Source organism: Anguilla rostrata, chromosome 12, assembly GCF_018555375.3.
Source record: "Anguilla rostrata isolate EN2019 chromosome 12, ASM1855537v3, whole genome shotgun sequence".
In the NCBI taxonomy this organism is placed as follows: domain Eukaryota; kingdom Metazoa; phylum Chordata; class Actinopteri; order Anguilliformes; family Anguillidae; genus Anguilla; species Anguilla rostrata.
Window position 1 is genome coordinate 7,275,664 of NC_057944.1, and position 19,264 is coordinate 7,294,927.

Consider the following 19,264-nt stretch of genomic DNA (forward strand, 5'->3'; position numbering starts at 1 on the left):
ATGAACATGCTAAAACTTCAGTGCTCCCTGTGCGAATGCCGCGCCGCCCTCTTCAACAGCCCGATAAACGAAGCGGCGGCGCGCCGTAACCCGTGGCGACGCGCCGGCGGGTCCTCGCCGTGCCCCGGAGCGGCGCGAGCTTCCGTGCCGTGCGACGGGAGCGCCCCAAATCGCTCTCGCATGGAGGGCGTAAAGGAGCCCGGCCGGACGGCGTTAAGGGGGAACGCGAGCGTTTCGGGTACGAGAGCCTCGCGTGCGGTAGCTTCACGCCGCGGGCAGCCCGGAATCTGCCGCAGACTCTTTTTATTAGAGGACCCCCCGCTGCGTCGAATCTGTGACTGTGTGGGTGAGCGTGCGAGCGCGAGCGTGTTCCTGATAATAACGTGCGATTGTGTGCGTGTGTGTGTGTGTGTGCCTGCCTGCACGTGTGCGTGTGTGTATGTAAGTGTGTACATATGTCTATCTGTGTGTGCCCTTCATACGAGTGGTGACTGAGTGCAGTGTGTGGGTGTGTAGCATGTGGTAATCTCGAACCGGGCACTTAGCTTTGGCGCACACTCGCATGAAGCACTGTGGGCGTTTGAGTGGCTGACAAGTTCAGCCCGTGCTCGGTGAGTAGCCTTGTCTGCCGGGCAGGGAGCTGGAAGTGAAAGGCAGGAATGTGTGGGCCTGCGTGAGGTTTGAGGTGGGGTGTAGGAAAGACTCTCCTCCTCCGTGACCTCGCGTGTGTCTTCGCTGTTGTGAAATTCGTTAGCGAAGCGGCCTCCACGGTACCGTGCCGACCCCCAGCCGCTCCGTTCTCTCTCCAAACGTCGGCTTGCTTTTCTAACTGAATCGGGATGTAGGGGTGAAAGCTGAGGCTGGATTTAGGGGTGAAAGCTGAAGCTGGATTTAGGGGGGAAAGCTGAAGCTGGATTTAGGGGTGAAAGCTGAAGCTGGATGTTGGGGTGAAAGCTGAAGCTGGATTTAGGGGGGAAAGCTGAAGCTGGATGTTGGGGTGAAAGCTGAAGCTGGATGTAGGGGTGAAAGCTGAATCTGGGCATAGGGGGGAAAGCTGAAGCTGGATTTAGGGGTGAAAGCTGAAGCTGGATTTAGGGGTGAAAGCTGAAGCTGGATGTTGGGGGGAAAGCTGAAGCTGGATTTAGGGGTGAAAGCTGAAGCTGGATTTAGGGGTGAAAGCTGAAGCTGGATGTTGGGGTGAAAGCTGAAGCTGGATTTAGGGGTGAAAGCTGAAGCTGGATTTAGGGGTGAAAGCTGAAGCTGGATTTAGGGGGGAAAGCTGAAGCTGAGAGGGGAGAGAGACTTCCTGCGTGAGGCCGTGTGGATGTCAGCCTGTCTGTGAGCGGTCTGAGCTTCCTGCTGACAGGCTACGGAGAGCTCTGAGTGATGGGCTCCTGGGTTAGAGCCTGTTTCTAGGAAAAGTGTGTGTGTGTGTGTGCGTGCGTGTGTGTGTGTGTGGGGGTTGGGTGTGCGTGTGTGTGTTTTGGTGTGTGTGCGTGTGTGTGTGTGACTGGCTGTGTGGTGGTGTGTGTGTTGGTTGTGTGTGTCGTGTGTGTGTGTGTGTGTACATTGTGTTTTGTGTGGTGTGTTGTGAGATGTGTGTGAGCATGTGTATGTGTGTGACTGTGTGTGCGTGTGTGCGAGCATGTGTGTGTGTGTGCGTGTGTGTGTGTCTGTGTGTGTGTGTGTGTGAGCATGTGTGTTTATGCACTATGGTCCTGATTCAGAGAGAGGGGTATTTATGTGGCCCTGCATGTTTATGTGTTTACGTGCTGTGGTTCTGATTCAGACAGTGACATATATTGTTAGCGTGTCTCTTCTGCTCAGAGTTCACTCTACATCTGCTTTGCATTACAACATTTCCCCCCGAATCACACAGCTCCCTGCATGCACGCACGCACGCACGCACGCACACACACACATACACATACACACACACAAACACACACACACAGAAATGCACAGCCCTGCACACACTAGGTCTGTGGAAGGCTTGAAATCAACAAGAGGCGGAATAATGATAATAATAATGATAATAATAATAGTGTTTCCCACAGGTCTGAAATGTACTTGTGGTGGCAGTCTGTGCTGGGTGGGAGGATCATCCAAAACACGGTCTGTTTGTTTTATAAAACAGTGCTTTACTGCATGAAAAACAGCCCTGTAGTTATACTAAACAGTGCTTTACTGTATGAGAAGTAGTCTGGTAGTTTTATTAAACAGTGCTTTACTATATGAGAATAGTCTGGTAGTTTTATTAAACAGTGCTTACTGTATGAAAAACAGTCTGATAGCTTTTTAAACAGTGCTTTACTGTATGAAAAGTCTGGTAGTTTTATTAAACAGTGCTTACTGTATGAGGAACAGTTTGGTAGTTTTTTAAACAGTGCTTACTGTATGAAAAACAGTCTGGTAGCTTTTTAAACAGTGCTTTACTGTATGAAAAGTCTGGTAGTTTTATTAAACAGTGCTTACTGTATGAGAAACAGTCTGGTGGTTTTATTAAACAGTGCCTTACTGTATGAAAAACAGTCTGGTAGTTTTTTTGAACAGTGCTTACTGTATGAGAAATAGTTTGGTAGTTTTATTAAACAGTGCTTTACTGTATGAGAAACAGTCTGGTAGTTTTTTAAACGGTGCTTTACTGTATGAGAAACAGTCTGGTAGTTTTTTAAACGGTGCTTTACTGTATGAAAACAGTCTGCTTGCTGTATGAGAAACAGTCTGGTAGTTTTATTAAACAGTGCTTACTATATGAGAAACAGTCTGGTAGTTTTATTAAACAGTGCTTACTATATGAGAAACAGTCTGGTAGTTTTATTAAACAGTGCTTTACTGTATGAAAACAGTCTGGTAGTTTTATTAAACAGTGCTTTACTGTATGAAAACAGTCTGGTAGTTTTATTAAACAGTGCTTTACTGTATGAGAAATAGTCTGGTAGTTTTATTGAACAGTGCTTTACTTTATGAAAACAGTCTGGTAGTTTTATTAAACAGTGCTTTACTGTATGAAAACAGTCTGGTAGTTTTATTAAACAGTGCTTTACTGTATGAAAACAGTCTGGTAGTTTTATTAAACAGTGCTTTACTGTATGAGAAACAGTCTGGTAGTTTTATTGAACAGTGCTTTACTTTATGAAAACAGTCTGGTAGTTTTATTAAACAGTGCTTACTGTTTGAGAAACACATGACAAACTGTACATGTAATGATTTCCACAGATTTTCACCATAAGAATACAGTTAGTCACAAAGACGATTGTCTCCAATATTTTTCGTTGTGTGTTAGCAAAGTTTCCCGTGACATATTTGGAAAGTTTCAAACAATGAAGTTGTGCCTGGTTTGCTCGAAATGAATGCTAGGTAGTGCAGTGGGGCAAATGTAAAATGTTTTTATTCTGAAATTCTACTGACTGAATTCCACCAAATCCCAACTATTTTTTTCTGCCTGTTCAGACTAATGGCTAACATCAGCGAATGTTCACGCTGAACATAAGCTAACAGGAAAAAGTTTGATTATGTTGGAAAGCGCTCATGATGATTTGCTTTCTTGAAAGCATGTCTGCTTGAGGATGAAATGACACTTAATTCTGTAACATTTCGGAATCAAAACTGCGCAGTTGGTAGTTTGCACGTATCAAGTAATCTGATCTGCGGTGTATTAGAATAGGCAGGAGCGAAACAGAGGCAGGTTTTGGTGAAGTTGACTCTTGTTAAAAACTTTCGACTTGTCGTTAAAATGGGTCTCCAAATACACCTGGGTGGCCGCTAATATACCTGGGCAGGTAAAGCCGATGTGTGGGGGAACACTGAATAATAACGACACCAGCCATGATCGCTGATTTCTGGTCTAGGGGTCGGACGGGTGGCTCTCTGAGATTGGTTTCCAGGGTAACGGAAACAGATAGTCTATCTTTGGAGAAAATGTTATTTATGAATGTTATTTATACACTCCGCTCCGGCATGGGCGGGGCTCGGATACACCGCCGCTTTACACCGAGGCACAGGGAGGCTGAAGTACCAGCCACAGCCGTTCCAGCCCTGACCTGCCCTGTTTCAGCTGCTCTGTTTCAGCTCCTCTGTTTCAACTGCCCTGTTTCAGCTGCTCTGTTTCAGCTCCTCTGTTTCAACTGCCCTGTTTCAGCTGCCGTTTCAGCTGCCCTGTTTCAACTGCCCTGTTTCAGCTCCTCTGTTTCAGCTGCCCTGTTTCAGCTGCCCTGTTTCAGCTGCCCTGTTTCAGCTCCTCTGTTTCAGCTCCTCTGTTTCAGCTGCTGTGTTTCAGCTGCCCTGTTTCAGCTGCCCTGTTTCAGCTGCTCTGTTTCAGCTGCCCTGTTTCAGCTCCTCTGTTTCAACTGCCCTGTTTCAGCTGCCCAGTTTCAGCTGCCCTGTTTCAGCTGCTCTGTTTCGGCTGCTCTGTTATCCATTAGAGAACTGGGGTTTATTTGCAGTACAGACAGGACAGTAGAGCTGGGGGTTATTTGCAGTACAGACTGGGCTTTAGAGCTGGAGATCATTTGCAGTACAGACAGGGCAGTAGAGCTGGAGATCATTTGCAGTACAGACAGGGCAGTACAGCTTGGGGTGATTTGCAGTACAGACAGGGCAGTAGAGCTGGGGGTGATTTTCAGTACAGACAGGGCAGTAGAGCTGGGGGTGATTTGCAGTACAAACAGGGCAGTAGAGCTGGGGGTGATTTGCAGTACAGACAGGACAGTAGAGCTGGGGGTGATATGCAGTACAGACAGAGCAGTAGAGTTGGGGGTTATTTGCAGTACAGACAGGACAGTAGAACTGGGGGTTATTTGCAGTACAGACAGGACAGTGGAGCTGGGGGTGATTTGCAGTACAGACAGGACAATAGAGCTGGGGGTGATTTGCAGTACAGACAGGACAGTAGAGCTGGGGGTTATTTGCAGTACAGACAGGACAGTGGAGCTGGGGGTGATTTGCAGTACAGACAGGACAATAGAGCTGGGGGTGATTTGCAGTACAGACAGGGCACCTCCTTGGTCTTGCGTGCCACAGGAGAGTTCATATCTGCTTGTGTTTCTTCCTGTCTCCCAACAGTGTTCCCCCGCTGCTGTTTGTTTTCAGTCACAATGCCAGGTGTCAATCTGCCAGCCTGTTTCAGAGAGCATGGCAGCTCACAGGCTGAGCCATAATGGCTGCTCCTGCCAGCTTGACTTGGAGTGCGTGGCAGTGTACACACGGAGCCACAATGGCCGCCCTGGCTGCGGGGCATGGTGTATGTGGGAGTGGAGGTGGGATTGTTGGGTTCATGTCAGAGTGAGCTGCTTTTCACAGGATGTCTTCTGGCTCAGTAGTGCTTTGATGCATATCGAGATACAAACGGAGAGATTAAAGTTAATCCTCAGGCTCAGTTATCGGGATTCATGGCTCTTGGAACGCCTTTAAACATGTGCTGAGTGCCTCACCATCGCTGATCGCTGCGTGCGTTCTCACTGCAATCCTACTGTGTTTCCTGTGCATTTGGGTGTTGCGTGTGTGTGTGTTTGTGTGTGCGTGTGCGTGTGAGTGCATGTGTGTTGAGTAAGAGTGTGTGCGTGCGTGCATGTGTATACCAATTTATGTGCTCCTGTGCATGTGTGTGTAGGTGTGTGTGTGTGTGTGTATAGGTGTGTTTGTATGTGTGTGAGTGTGTGTGTGTGTATAGGTGTGTGTGTGTGTGTATAGGTGTGTTTGTGTGTGTGTTTCTGTATATGTGTATATGTGTGTGTGTATAGGTGTGTGTGTGTGTGTGTGTGTGTGTGTGTATCGGTGTATGTGTGTGTGTGTGTATCGGTGTGTGTGTGTGTGTGTATTGGTGTGTGTGTGTGTGTGTGTGTGTGTATCGGTGTGTGTGTGTGTGTATAGGTGTGTGTGTGTGTGTGTGTGTGTGTTTATGTGTATGTGTGTGTGTGTGTGTGTGTGTGTGTGTGTGTGTGTATCGGTGTGTGTGTGTGTGAGAGTAGTGGCCATTGGCAGGATGTTAGCAGTATTTGTCAGGAGTAAATGGCTCAGATTGCTGGGGTGTAAATAAGGAGTCCCTGATGGCTCTCCAAACCCACAATCAATACCTATTATCTCCACGGAGACGCGCATATTATCTCCACGGAGACGCACATATTCAGATCTATAAGTGCTTCCAGTATGAGTGGAAAATATGAACACAGGAAATGATGTGAGGGGTGGTATGTACCCCACATGGTGCTGTCAATCACAGAGCCATACCACAGCGCTGTGATTCAGGAAAATGATTGGTTGATTTACACCTAATGATAAAGAGCTGTAATCCAGACCACGGCTTCTCTGAGAACCTCTGGTTGAAGTGTGGGGCTGGAAGGCTTTGATTAATAATTCATACAGACCCTGATGTGCTGGGTTAGCAGAGATGAGCTCTGATTGATCGGAGAGACGCGCGTTGTCCTGCCCAGAGTCCAGGGCTGGTAGAGCACCACCCTCTTCTCAGAACTGCATCTCACACACACACATACGCATACGCACACACACACACACACACACACACTCTCTCTCTCTCTCTCTCTCTTACATTCACTTCCACCATTACTTCCTGTCTGCTGTACCTCCTCCAGGCCTTGAGGGGGCCCTCCCACTATCTTGTGGATCGTGCTTGGTGGCCTGTGCTCAGCTGCATATAGTGTGATGGCTGTGTTTCCCTGCCTCTGTTTATCGGTGAGGAAAAAATGCAGGTGGTGTGAGAATAACCCTGTCCAGGGGAAGAGCCTGTTCCTGTCTCTAGGGCTGGGCTGTTTTTACTTTAGTGGGGTTGGGAGGCTGAGGGGAGTGAGAAGTAAGCAGTGAAGTCTGATCTGAGGAGGAGAGTGAGTACAGGCGGAGTATACTTACAGGAGAGTGAGTACAGGCGGAGTGTACTTACAGGAGAGTGAGTACAGGCGGAGTGTACTTACAGGAGAGTGAGTACAGGCGGAGTGTACTTATAGGAGAGTGAGCACAGACGGAGTGTACTTACAGGAGAGTGAGTACAGGCGGAGTATACTTACAGGAGAGTGAGTACAGGCAGAGTATACTTACAGGAGGGTGAGTACAGGCGGAGTGTACTTACAGGAGAGTGAGTACAGGAGGAGTGTACTTACAGGAGAGTGAGTACAGACGGAGTGTACTTACAGGAGAGTGAGTACAGACGGAGTGTACTTACAGGAGAGTGAGTACAGGCGGAGTATACTTACAGGAGAGTGAGTACAGGCAGAGTGTACTTACAGGAGAGTGAGTACAGGCAGAGTATACTTACAGGAGAGTGAGTACAGGCAGAGTGTACTTACAGGAGAGTGAGTACAGGCAGAGTGTACTTACAGGAGAGTGAGTACAGACGAAGTGTACTTACAGGAGAGTGAGTGCAGGCAGAGTGTACTTACAGGAGAATGAGTACAGACGGAGTATACTTACAGGAGTGTACTTACAGGAGAGTGAGTACAGACAGAGTATACTTACAGGAGTGTACTTACAGCAGAGTGAGTACAGACGGAGTGTACTTACAGGGTTTCTGTGTTCTGCTCTGTTCTGTTCTGAGGAGGAAAGCCAGTGCCAGAGCTCTTTTGAAATCTCAGGAAATGGGAAACATGCCTGCTTCTTATGTTGGAACTCAGTGCAAATAAATTCCATTTGGGCTTACAAATGCAAGAGAGTGTCCAAAATCTTCCCCTCCACTGCCTCCAACGCACAGTACCAATCAACAACACCCTCAATGCAGGCACACACACACACACACACACTCTCTCTCTCTCTCTCACACACACACACATTTTCATAATCTTCTTTTGGGATTTAGTTTCCCATGGGGGGGGGACGTCTGGTTCTGCTGCTGTTCTGCTGCACAGAAATGTGTTCACACCCCAGAACAGACCCAGACTAATACGATCACATCTACCGCCCACTCATTCAGCACATCCACCTCCCTATGATTAATCACATCCACCTTTTACATTATATTACAGGCATTTAGCAGACGATCTTATCCAGGGCGACTTACACAACTTTTTACATGCCATTGAGCATTGCATCCATTTATACAGCTGGATATATACTGAGGCAATGCGGGTTAAGTACCTTGCTCAAGGGTACAACAGCAGTGTCCTAGCGGGGACTCGAACCTGCAACCTTTAGGTTACAAGACCTTACCCATTATACTACACTGCCGCACCTTCTTCTGATTAATCACATCCACCGCCCACTGATTATTTCCATCCATCTCCCATTGATGAATCACATCCGTAATCGTCTGTGTTTGGGACATGTGTACAGGGTGAAATCAGAACCAGACTCACCCCATTTCATGCCACTTATCCCCATATGACCCCCTCTGACAGGCGTCAGTGGCTTCGCTGTCAGGCTAACTGGAAGTAAGTGATATTTCATAATACTCAATGGCACTGTGAAAAACATGCCAAGGGTTTAATATGAAATGTAAAAGTGACGTGTTCTGTTCATAAAGCAACTGGAGTAAATGAGCTCATTGAGAATAAATGAGCTGGCATTGCACATGTAGTTACTTTTTCATTACCACGATCAGCCAGGTGCCACCTGAATCCCCACAGCCAGTCAGAACAGCCAGATGTCACCTGAATCCCCACAGCTAGTCAGAACAGCCAGCTGACACCTGAATCCCCACTGCCAGGCAGAACAGTCAGGTGACACCTGAATCCCCACAGCCAGTCAGAACAGCCAGGTGTCACCTGAATCCCCACAGCCAGTCAGAACAGCCAGCTGACACCTGAATCCCCACAGCCAGTCAGAACAGCCAGGTGCATGAATCCCCAAGCCAGTACAGGAACAGCCAGACACCCCTGAATCCCCATGCCCCTCTGACAGCTCAGTGTTCCACCTGAAGTCACCAAGCCAGTAGAAACAGCCAAGGTTACTTGAGTACACAGCAGTCAGTAAAGCAGGTGTCACCTGAATCCCCACAGCCAGTCAGAACAGCCAGGTGTCACCTGAATCCCCACAGCCAGTCAGAACAGCCAGGTGTCACCTGAGTCCCCACAGCCAGTCAGAACAGCCAGGTGTCACCTGAATCCCCACAGCCAGTCAGAACAGCCAGGTGACACCTGAATCCTACAGCCAGTCAGAACAGCCAGGTGCCACCTGAATCCCCACAGCCAGACAGAACAGCCAGGTGTCACCTGAATCCCTAAAGACTGAAGAACAAAAGAAATACACAACATTCTGGAAAGTGCACTTTGAGGGGTTCTTTTTGGACAGCATTTAGATGCGGTCATGGTAGTTGCTTGTTGAGATTTCGGCAGCTCTCAAAAGCTTCTTTGTTCCCCTCTGGAGATCCCCTAACCGATACACCTCTGCATAGTTTGACTGCTTGTGAAATCTGGGTGAGTCTCTCTGCTTCAGGAGAACTGGATAGGGGAGCAAGGAGTGGCTTTTGGAAGGAGAGTTTTTTCAAAATATGCAGAGATTTGGTCTGGTCTAGTTCCCCGCCCACCCCCCCCCACCCTTGGCCCCCACTGTCTGAATTCTTCACCCCTTCTGGCCCACAGGAAGTGAGCTCACTCTAACTCTCTGATCATGACTATTGCCCCACCCAAAGCTCTGGCTTCCAGAGGCTGTAACCTCCCACAATGCCGTGCTCCTCCTCTCACTGTCTCCACTGCGTCGGTACGAATGTAGCAGAGGCTCCTGAAATGAGTAGAGCTGTGTAATAAAGAGTAGAGAGATTATTGAATACAGAGTTGAGCTATTTGTGGAAAAAAGAGTAAATATAGAGCAGCCTCGATATTAATGAGTTCAGCTGCATGCATAACTCATACTCAGAGTGGGAGGCAGAGTTTCATACAGCTTTCACTCAGAGAGAGGGGGGCGGAGCTCCGTACAGCTTTCACTCAGAGAGGGGGCGGAGCTCCGTACAGCTTTCACTATGTGGAGGTTGCGGAGCTCGATTTATCAGCTCTTCAACTCAATAGAGTGGGGCGGAGTTTCATACAGCTTTCTCTCAGAGAGAAGGGGGCGGAGCTCCGTACAGCTTTCACTCAGAGAGAGGGGGGCGGAGCTCCGTACAGCTTTCACTCAGAGAGAGGGGGGCGGAGCTCCGTACAGCTTTCACTCAGAGAGAGGGGGGCGGAGCTCCGTACAGCTTTCACTCAGAGAGAGGGGGGCGGAGCTCCGTACAGCTTTCACTCAGAGAGAGGGGCGGAGCTCCGTACAGCTTTCACTCGAGAGAGAGGGGGCGGAGCTCCGTACAGCTTTCACTCAGAGAGGGGGGGCGGAGCTCCGTACAGCTTTCACTCAGAGAGAGGGGGCGGAGCTCCGTACAGCTTTCACTCAGAGAGAGGGGGCGGAGCTCCGTACAGCTTTCACTCAGAGAGAGGGGGGCGGAGCTCCGTACAGCTTTCACTCAGAGAGACGGGGGTGGAGCTCCGTACAGCTTTCACTCAGAGAGAGGGGGGCGGAGCTCCGTACAGCTTTCACTCAGAGAGACGGGGGTGGAGCTCCGTACAGCTTTCACTCAGAGAGAGGGGGCGGAGCTCCTTTCTCTCGCAGGTGTGGTCCGCTCGTCCTTCTCACTGCGTGCCTCGCAGACAGCCGTTGCAGATCGGAGTCAAACACAAAGCTGTGCTGCCTGCGTTTTTCCTTCCCGCTTCTGAAACCCTTGCTTTGTTTTTCCAGGTGTTTAAAGGTGAATTTCAGCTGCCTGATTTTCTTAAAGAACAACAACAGGTACTGTAGCTGTTCTGCCTGCTGTTCTATACCTTCTCACCCGACCCCCCACCCAAAGTGATCTCTTTATTTCCCCCTGCATCATTGTACAGACGTCAGCAAAGTGACGTGTACTGGGACCATAGTTATTTTTCTCTCTCTTTTTTGTCCTCTTGCTATTGCTGTCTCTGAATATCTTTTTTCCATTCTGCACTGGCCTCTCCGATCAGTTTTCCTGGGTTAATGTTAGGAATGCATCATTTCATTTTAGTGGGTAGTTTATGTCTTAAATCATTTTGCTTTGCCAGACAGTTCTTTTACTCTTTAGTAGGAGTGTGCTGCCCTCTGTTGACCACAGGCAGCAATAACATGTTTACGCAAACACTTTTCCTGTGTGTTCTGAGTGGGAGAGACAGAGAGAGTGAGCAGGGCTAACTGGGCAGAACAGTCATGTGATCTCCCTGTTTGTTTTGGGACAGGGCAGTCGTGACCACTCTGTCTGCCTTGGAAAAGAACAGTCATGTGATCTATCTGCCTGCTGTCTATCAGGGGCAGTCAGATGACCTCGCTGCTTGTCTTGAAATAGGGGCAGTGTACTGGGTGTAGCGGTCCGACTCTGTGTCTCTGTGTGAGGGCTAGCGTAGCATAGCAGTCCGACTCTGTGTCTCTGTGTGAAGGCTAGCGTAGCAGCCAGGCCCTGTGTCTCTGTGTGAGGGCTAGCGCAGCATAGCGGTCCGACTCTGTGTCTCTGTGTGAGGGCTAGCGTAGCATAGCGGTCCGACTGTGTCTCTGTGTGAGGGCTAGCGTAGCATAGCGGTCCGACTCTGTGTCTCTGTGTGAAGGCTAGCGTAGCGTAGCAGCCAGGCCCTGTGTCTCTGTGTGAGGGCTAGCGTAGCGTAGCGGTCCGACTCTGTGTCTCTGTGTGAGGGCTAGCGTAGCGTAGCAGCCAGACTCTGTGTCTCTGTGAGGGCTAGCGTAGCGTAGCAACCTGGCCCTGTGTCTCTGTGTGAGGGCTAGCGTAGCGTAGCGGTCAGACTCTGTGTCTCTGTGTGAGGGCTAGCGTAGCGTAGCAGTCAGACTCTGTGTCTCTGTGTAAGGGCTAGCGTAGCGTAGCAGTCAGACTCTGTGTCTCTGTGTGAGGGCTAGCGTAGCAGCCAGGCCCTGTGTCTCTGTGTGAGGGCTAGCGTAGCGTAGTGCTCAGGCTCTGTGTCTCTGTGTGAGGGCTAGCGTAGCCTAGTGCTCAGGCTCTGTGTCTCTGTGTGAGGGCTAGCGTAGCGTAGCAGTCAGGCCCTGTGTCTCTGTGAGGGCTAGCGTAGCGTAGCGGTCAGACTGTCTGTGTGTCTGTGTGAGGGCTAGCGTAGCGTAGCAGTCAGGCTCTGTGTGAGGGCTAGCGTAGCATAGCGGTCAGACTGTCTGTGTGTCTGTGTGAGGGCTAGCGTAGCGTAGCAGTCGGGCTCTGTGTGAGGGCTAGCGTAGCGTAGCGGTCAGGCTCTGTGTCTCTGTGAGGGCTAGCGTAGCGTAGCGGTCAGACTGTCTGTGTCTCTGTGTGAGGGCTAGCGTAGCGTAGCAGTCAGGCTCTGTGTGAGGGCTAGCGTAGCCTAGTGCTCAGGCCCTGTGTCTCTGCGTGAGGGCTAGCGTAGCGTAGCAGTCAGGCTCTATGTCTCTGTGAGGGCTGGAGTAGAGGGAGTGAGCTGTCCTGGGTGATACACTAAGCGATTTTACTGCCCTGTGTTGTATAGCTCACATACGTCCTGCTGCTATTAGAAGGCGTTGCGGCTTTTTATGAGGGTTAATATACTCTGAAGCCCCACTGAGGGCAGAGTAAGGAGGATTAAACGGCACTCAGTGTTTTACTGCTCCTGCACGGCCTCTGGCCCAGTAAATCACAACCTGCTTTAATAACTCAGTCTACAGCCTGCCTACTGCCTGTAGGGCCTACCACTGCCTGACACACACCCTCCCAGTGCGGGGGCCCAGGGACTATGACTGTGTGTGTGCGCGCGTGTGTGTATATATATGTGTGTGTGTGTGTGTTCGTCCATGCGTACATGTGTGTTTATATAATCTGTCCTGTCCTGCCTCTCACGACGCTCTTCCTCTTTCTCTGCAGCTCCAAAAGTCTCCAGAAAAGCCTGATCCCAGTTAGGAGGAAGAGGAGGATAGCCACGCCCACATAAGTGTGTGACACTCTTGCTCATTAAGCCACACCCACAGACTCACTTTTACTTTCAGCCCCATCCAGAGTGTGCAGCTCTCTTTTGCCTTCAGTCTGAGGACGGTTTGGCACTGCTAGGTCCTCACTTTGTGTGTGTGTGTGTGTGTTTGTGAGTGTGTGTGGGGGGTTTAAGGGGATGTTTTGTTCTTGCTATGTTTGTATTGGAGTTCTCAAAGTCAGCCCGACCCGAGTCAAAACTGTGTAATAATTTATTTGGGTCAGGCGCGGACCAAGCAGTAAAAAAACAAAAAAAAAAAAAGAAATAAAAAAAAAGTGTGTCTGTGTGTGTGTATTTAGCTCACATTTTTACAGCGCAGTCCATTGCGCTGATTGCTACTTTCTGAATCGATCAAACACAGACTTTCTCTAGTTGGTAAAATGTACGTTTAATCACACCAGAAGTCCCGTTTGCTGTGATTAACTACTACAAATATACAGCTTCAGCGCAAATAGCTTTTCTGGACGCCGCGCGCACGCTAACTTGCTCAGTTGTATTATGACATACAGGAACGGGACGGAGGCGAGGGGATATACTATCAACAGTGAGTTTACAACAACACAAACAAAGTCAGAAAAAGACGTGACGAGATCGAAGTGCAAAATCGGTAATAGAAGGGAAGTTAGCGGTGGGCGAATGTGTTCTGCTTCACCTCACTCGGGCCGGTCGGGTCGGGCTTGGACTTCCAGGCCCGTTGAGAACTCTGGTTTGTACGTTTAGCGTAGCTCGGTGTGCGCGTGGGTGTCGGTTTCGATTGCGTGTTTCAGTACAGAGCTGTTGGGGCGTACGTTGCGTGGCGCTGTCGTGGCGATTCGGTTGTAAACTGAAGAATCAAGTGGCTCCTTTTTACAGGCTCGAATGGAAATGGGAAAGAGAAGCAGCCTGCGATCACATGATGGTGAATCACAGTTGGGCTAAGCAACGTGTGCATCGGCAGCAATGCTGGGCTTGAGAAAGCTGCAGTAATCCATTGTAAAATGATTCATAGGAGCGCGTTTCATTTTTAAAATGGCGCAAGTTTTGAATGAATAGAAACCTTACCAACTTTGCATGAATTATTGGACTTGTAGTTAAACCTTCATCCTTATGTAGAGCGTTGAGGGTTTCAGCAGAAGGTTCCAGAATTCCATGGTTGTTCGACCAGTCTTTCTGCCCAACGTTCTCCTTACGTTGGTCCCCACTGAAGTCGGGCATGCAGTAGGTCCGGTGTAAGCCAGGTCTTGACGTCGCTTGTACCAGCTAGAGATTGGCGGGTGCTAACTACAACAGGCGTTCACATGCAAAGTGAGCTGCATAGAGGTGTGAACTCCTAATTTGCATAATGTGGAGCTGGCTGGTTTCTTATAAAAAGCTGAGAAGAAAACCATTTTTTTTCAGAGGGCGATGTGTTTCTGTTTGCCCTAAACAAAGATATGTTATTGCCCAACCGTATCATTTCAAACACAAATTGAAAGAAGAATGTTTTGATTGTAATTACTAGGGTTGCCACCAGAATCCTCTTGTATTGAAGATTAAAATGCTTTATTCCTTACTGAATCAGTACAGGACTCGATTTGTTTTCCTACCCAAAGATCCGTACACACAGCCTTTCACAACAGTGAGAAGATTGTAATTATGAATAAATTGAAGCCAGTTTCACAATAGTTAAGAAACAGAATCAGAGTGGTAGCATCGCTCTGCTGTGTGTGTGTGTGTGTGTGTGTGTGTGTGTGTGTGTGTGTGTGTGTGTGTGTATGTGTGTTTGTCAGTGCATGTCGGAGGCATGAATGTTTGTGAGTGTGAAACATGTCTCTGATTTTTCCAAATTTGTCCAAATTTTCCGCATTGAAGGTGGCAACCCTAGTAATTACAGCATCAGTCAAGGCTACGCCTGGCTTACCCCCCGCCTAGGTGTAGATTTTAGTCCTGAGCAGCGTGGGACATTTCACGGCCAAACTTGTGCAACTGGTGTAAAATTTACACCTCACTGAACGTCCGACGTTAGCACTTAATCTCAACATAACGTTTTTATGAAGCCAGCCCCTGGTGCCTCTACTCAGCCTGATGTTGGGGTTCCCTCAGACCTGGCCTGATGTTGGGGTTCCCTCAGACCTGGCCTGATGTCGGGGTTCCCTCAGACTTGGCCTGATTTTGGGGTCCCCTCAGACCTGGCCTGATGTCGGGGTCCCTTCAGACCCAGCCTGATTTTGGGGTACCCTCAGACCCAGCCTGATTTTGACGTCCCCTCAGACTTAGCCTGATTTTGGGGTCCCCTCAGACCCAGCCTGATGTTGGGGTTCCCTCAGACTTAGCCTAATTTTGGGGTCCCCTCGGACCCAGCCTGATTTTGGGGTCCCCTCAGTCTTAACCTGATTTTGGAGTTCCCACAGGTGGGAACCTGTTAGCTGAGTGCTGCTCTCTGCCTTTCAGGGTGGAGGAGAATGGAGCTCAGGACAGAGGAGATGCAAAATCAATCACTACAGAGGAGAGGACATCCATCACTACAGAGGGCACACACACTCTCAGACACACACACACACACACACACACACACACACACACACAGTCCTACACACACACACACATACACACACATACACTCACACATACTCCTACATACACTCACACACATACTCCTACACACACTCTCACTCTGGCTCAGACCACTCTGTCTGTCCCACAGTTCCTCTGGCTGTTATGTCATTACTGTACCATGCATTTGGCCTCAGAATGTTGTCGCTGTTTTTTTCTCTTTTTTTTTTTTTTTTCTTTTCTTCTCCTGTCACACCTGCTCATTGGGATTATTTTCCTCTCTGTAAAAGTCTGTGATTCTGTTATAAGAACAAGCAGTGACTTTAATTGCACAGAAAGTATTTATGGAAGACTATTAGCTTTTGAAGATGCAATATCTATTTTAGTGTTTGATTCTCATGCCTTCGTATAGTGCAATTCCGTGGGTACTCATGTGGAAGCTCACTGCTTCAGGGTTCGACTGTGTAAAGATTAAACATTTTTGTAACCTGTCCACCACGGCGTGATCTTTTTTTTTTGTATACGGGGGGAGAGTAATGACTGTTCAGTGTCCAGGGCAGAGGGGGGAAAGGGATGCATTTCTTCAATATAAAAGCGGTTTGATCTCTCCGTCCTACACTGAAATACAACTGGGAGGGAAACACTGAGGAAGAAGAACAGGAGAGTTCCACTTGCAGATATCTCATCGAGGGCAAACGAGTCACGTGCACACAGCGTTAATAACAAGAAGAATAATGAGATCTTTTTTTTATTAATATATTACATTCAAGATAAATGATATATCCTTTACAATACATATTTGTATCATTCAAATGTTGGTTTCCAAATAAGAACTTAAAATTGTCAAATAAAAGTCAGTGCACCACACTAACGAAGAGACACGTAACAGTCAACGCGTGACAAACGGCACACATTCAAGGTTCCCACGCATGTGCCGTGTGCAGGCCGGGTCCTGGTCTCGCGAAACCAGCGTAAAAAATACAATTTAAAATTAGCCACCGTCGCTGTCCCGTTATAGAAATATTGGGCTTTCGCTCTGTACAGTGGGAGAGACAGACAGGGGGGATAAAGAACTCTGCACAGTAGAAATAGAAACAGCCAGTCATATATTTAATACACCTAGTAAACAGTCTTAAGAGATGGTTTAAATTGCACATGTGCATGCCACAAGGCTTTGGTACACAAGCTCCTGCCAAAAGCTTCTGCAACCTTTCCTCTTCCTGCATATTTCCCCATTACACTTCCTGTATACTTCCTTTTCCTGCATATTTCCTATTCCTCTTCCTGTATATTTCCCCATTACACTCCCTGTATACTTCCTCTTCCTGTATATTTCCCATTACACTTCCTGTATATTTCCTTTTCCTCTTCCTGCATATTTCCTGTTCCTGTATTGAGTGGATGAACCCTAGCTGACAGAGATGAGCTAAGAGGTGTAATCAGAGACACACCAGGCATTTGGGTCACAGATGTTGGTCTATCCCAGATGTAACAGTAACAGACTGGAGGCAGAAATGGAGAGGGGCGTGGCCTTTCAGTGGGAGAGCTGGTCACATCTCATTGGTCCAGATGGCCCTCCTTTCTGGGGAATGAACCCCTCCCTCAATCCCCTCCTGTGTCTTGTCTCCGGGGGTGCAGAGTTAAGCCCCTCCTCCCCGGTAACAACACACACATATGCATCTCTGTTTAAAGGAGATCACTGACGCAGGTTAGGGAATGTCTTCAAAGTGCAAAAAGCAGATATAAGTGTTGAGTATTTTCATGAAGGCAACGTCTGTATTTTTCACCCCGACAAATCGAGATGTCGAAGAGCAGAAAAAGGGAAGCTGAATCGGTCATTTTAAACGCTCCGCGTACAAACACCATGAAAAGCTGCTGAAATTGGCACAGTTCTTTTGGTCACAGAAAACTGGATAATTCCTGTCTTTGCTTCAGTGGCGAAGTGGCGTGAAGCACGTTGGCAACTGTACTGTGCTGAGCTCGGACCAGACGTGACATCCACGCCGGGCTCTGGGGTGCTCCAGCAGCTGTGCTGCTCGGACTGAATCCCGCTCTGAACAGGCTGAGCTCTGTCACGCACACCTCTTTGCCTGTGCTTTCTGGCGACCCTTCAGGAAAGACACGACTCCGTCGACCGTGAGATTGGACGCGATTCATTCCTGTAAACTGTACTGATCTAAAACGATCTAGTAAATATGCTGTGTGTGGATGTGTGCGTGTGTGTGTGTCTGTTTTACATAAAAAGTTAAAACTAGGTCACAGTGTGCTCAAACTCACATGCATGCAGACTCTGACACAATGGCATTCTGTGAAGAGCAAGTTAAATACACCCAGAGCCAGCAGGCTGAGGCCCCGCCCACCATGGACAAACCCCGCCCACTCCAGCCCACCCATCCCTGTGGCACGACGGCCAGTCAGTGCAGCTGGTATGTGGGACTGTGGGGAGTGGTCACTGAGGGACTCGTTTCTTCCTCCCCTTCTTCTTGGCTCCGCCCCCAACTCCTCCTGGCTCGTCACTGTCTCAATCAGGTCTGACTTTGCACAGTCAGAGTCTGGACATACGCTGCACTCAGCGCTCCGCATTTCTGTTAGAGACAGCATGCGTGTACACACAGTGAGTCCTCTCTGAGACACACACACACACAGTGAGTCCTCTCTTAGACACACACACACACACACACAGTGAGTCCTCTCTTAGACACACACATACACACAGTGAGTCCTCTCTTAGACACACACATACACACAGTGAGTCCTCTCTTAGACACACACATACACACAGAGAGTCCTCTCTTAGACACACACACACACACACACACAGTGAGTCCTCTCTGAGACACACACACACACACACACAGAGTCCTCTCTTAGACACACACACACACACACACACACACAGTGAGTCCTCTCTGAGACACACACACACACAGTGAGTCCTCTCTTAGACACACACATACACACAGAGAGTCCTCTCTTAGACACACACATACACACAGAGAGTCCTCTCTTAGACACACACAAACACACAGAGAGTCCTCTCTTAGACACACACAAACACACAGAGAGTCCTCTCTTAGACACACACAAACACACAGAGAGTCCTCTCTTAGACACACACATACACACACACAGCAGTCAGTAACTCACCGTTGAAAAACTTGATGATGTCGGTGAAGTCCATGTTGTTGTCGCGGATGATCTCCCGGTACACCTCCACCAGCGCCAGGGCGATGAACAGGACAAAGTGCCGGGAAGAGATCCGAGGAGCCACCCAGATCACCTCCCACACCGAAAACACGTCCTCATAGAGCATCTCTGAGACAAGGAGAGAGGGAGGGGGAGAGAGGGAGAGAGATCGGTGTGACAGGCGCACCAGTGTAGGCTGTAGGGCTGGGTATCTTGGATTTTACTGATTATGATTATGATTCCGATTCCGCGTATCGAATCCGGTTCTTATCGAATCCCTGTCCCGATTATTATATTTTTGGAGAAAAAGAATGTAAGATGTCAGCCTTACGATGGCTTTCTGGACTTTCATTGGCACAACTCTGGTCCTCATGTTGACAAACACCAAAAACAGACTCCATAGGCAATCTAAGACCTAGAATCAAGACTAGATACGGAAAGCTCCTTTATACCCGCACTAAAGAAGCAATTGAGCACGCCTGACTAATCATAAACACCTGACAAGACATTTGTCCCAAACATTATGGTGTGCTGAAATTGGGGGGACTGTGTATAAGAACTGCTGTAATTTCTGCTTCTAAGTTGGAACCCTAATTTGTAAAAATACCATTTAATAAAAGCTATGGATATGCACTTTAACCACATGTGATTTGTTTGATTACAAATCAAAAATT

The 19,264-nt window shown here is 48.5% G+C and overlaps 2 protein-coding genes across 6 annotated transcripts in view; one reads left to right on the plus strand and one right to left on the minus strand.

Annotated features, from left to right (window-relative positions):
* Positions 1 to 15,897, plus strand: part of tpst1 (tyrosylprotein sulfotransferase 1) — a 50,625-nt gene extending 34,728 nt beyond the window's left edge. The window contains exons 4-6 of one of the 5 annotated variants that reach the window (XR_010324739.1): positions 2,058 to 2,115; positions 10,651 to 10,701; positions 12,791 to 15,897. Coding sequence is in view for 4 of the 5 variants with exons in the window: in XM_064303808.1 (XP_064159878.1) it covers positions 10,651 to 10,701; positions 12,791 to 12,826 (87 nt within the window). In the remaining variant the exon portion in view is untranslated. The remainder of the gene's footprint in view (positions 1 to 2,057; positions 2,116 to 10,650; positions 10,702 to 12,790) is intronic. The other 4 variants (XM_064303808.1, XM_064303807.1, XM_064303810.1 and 1 more) reach the window with 4 other exon arrangements.
* Positions 15,898 to 18,083: 2,186 nt separating this feature from the next.
* Positions 18,084 to 19,264, minus strand: part of sgsm2 (small G protein signaling modulator 2) — a 52,982-nt gene continuing 51,801 nt past the window's right edge. The window contains exon 23 of the mRNA XM_064303257.1: positions 18,084 to 18,719. Coding sequence (XP_064159327.1) covers positions 18,511 to 18,719 — 209 coding nt within the window. The 3' untranslated portion in view covers positions 18,084 to 18,510. The remainder of the gene's footprint in view (positions 18,720 to 19,264) is intronic.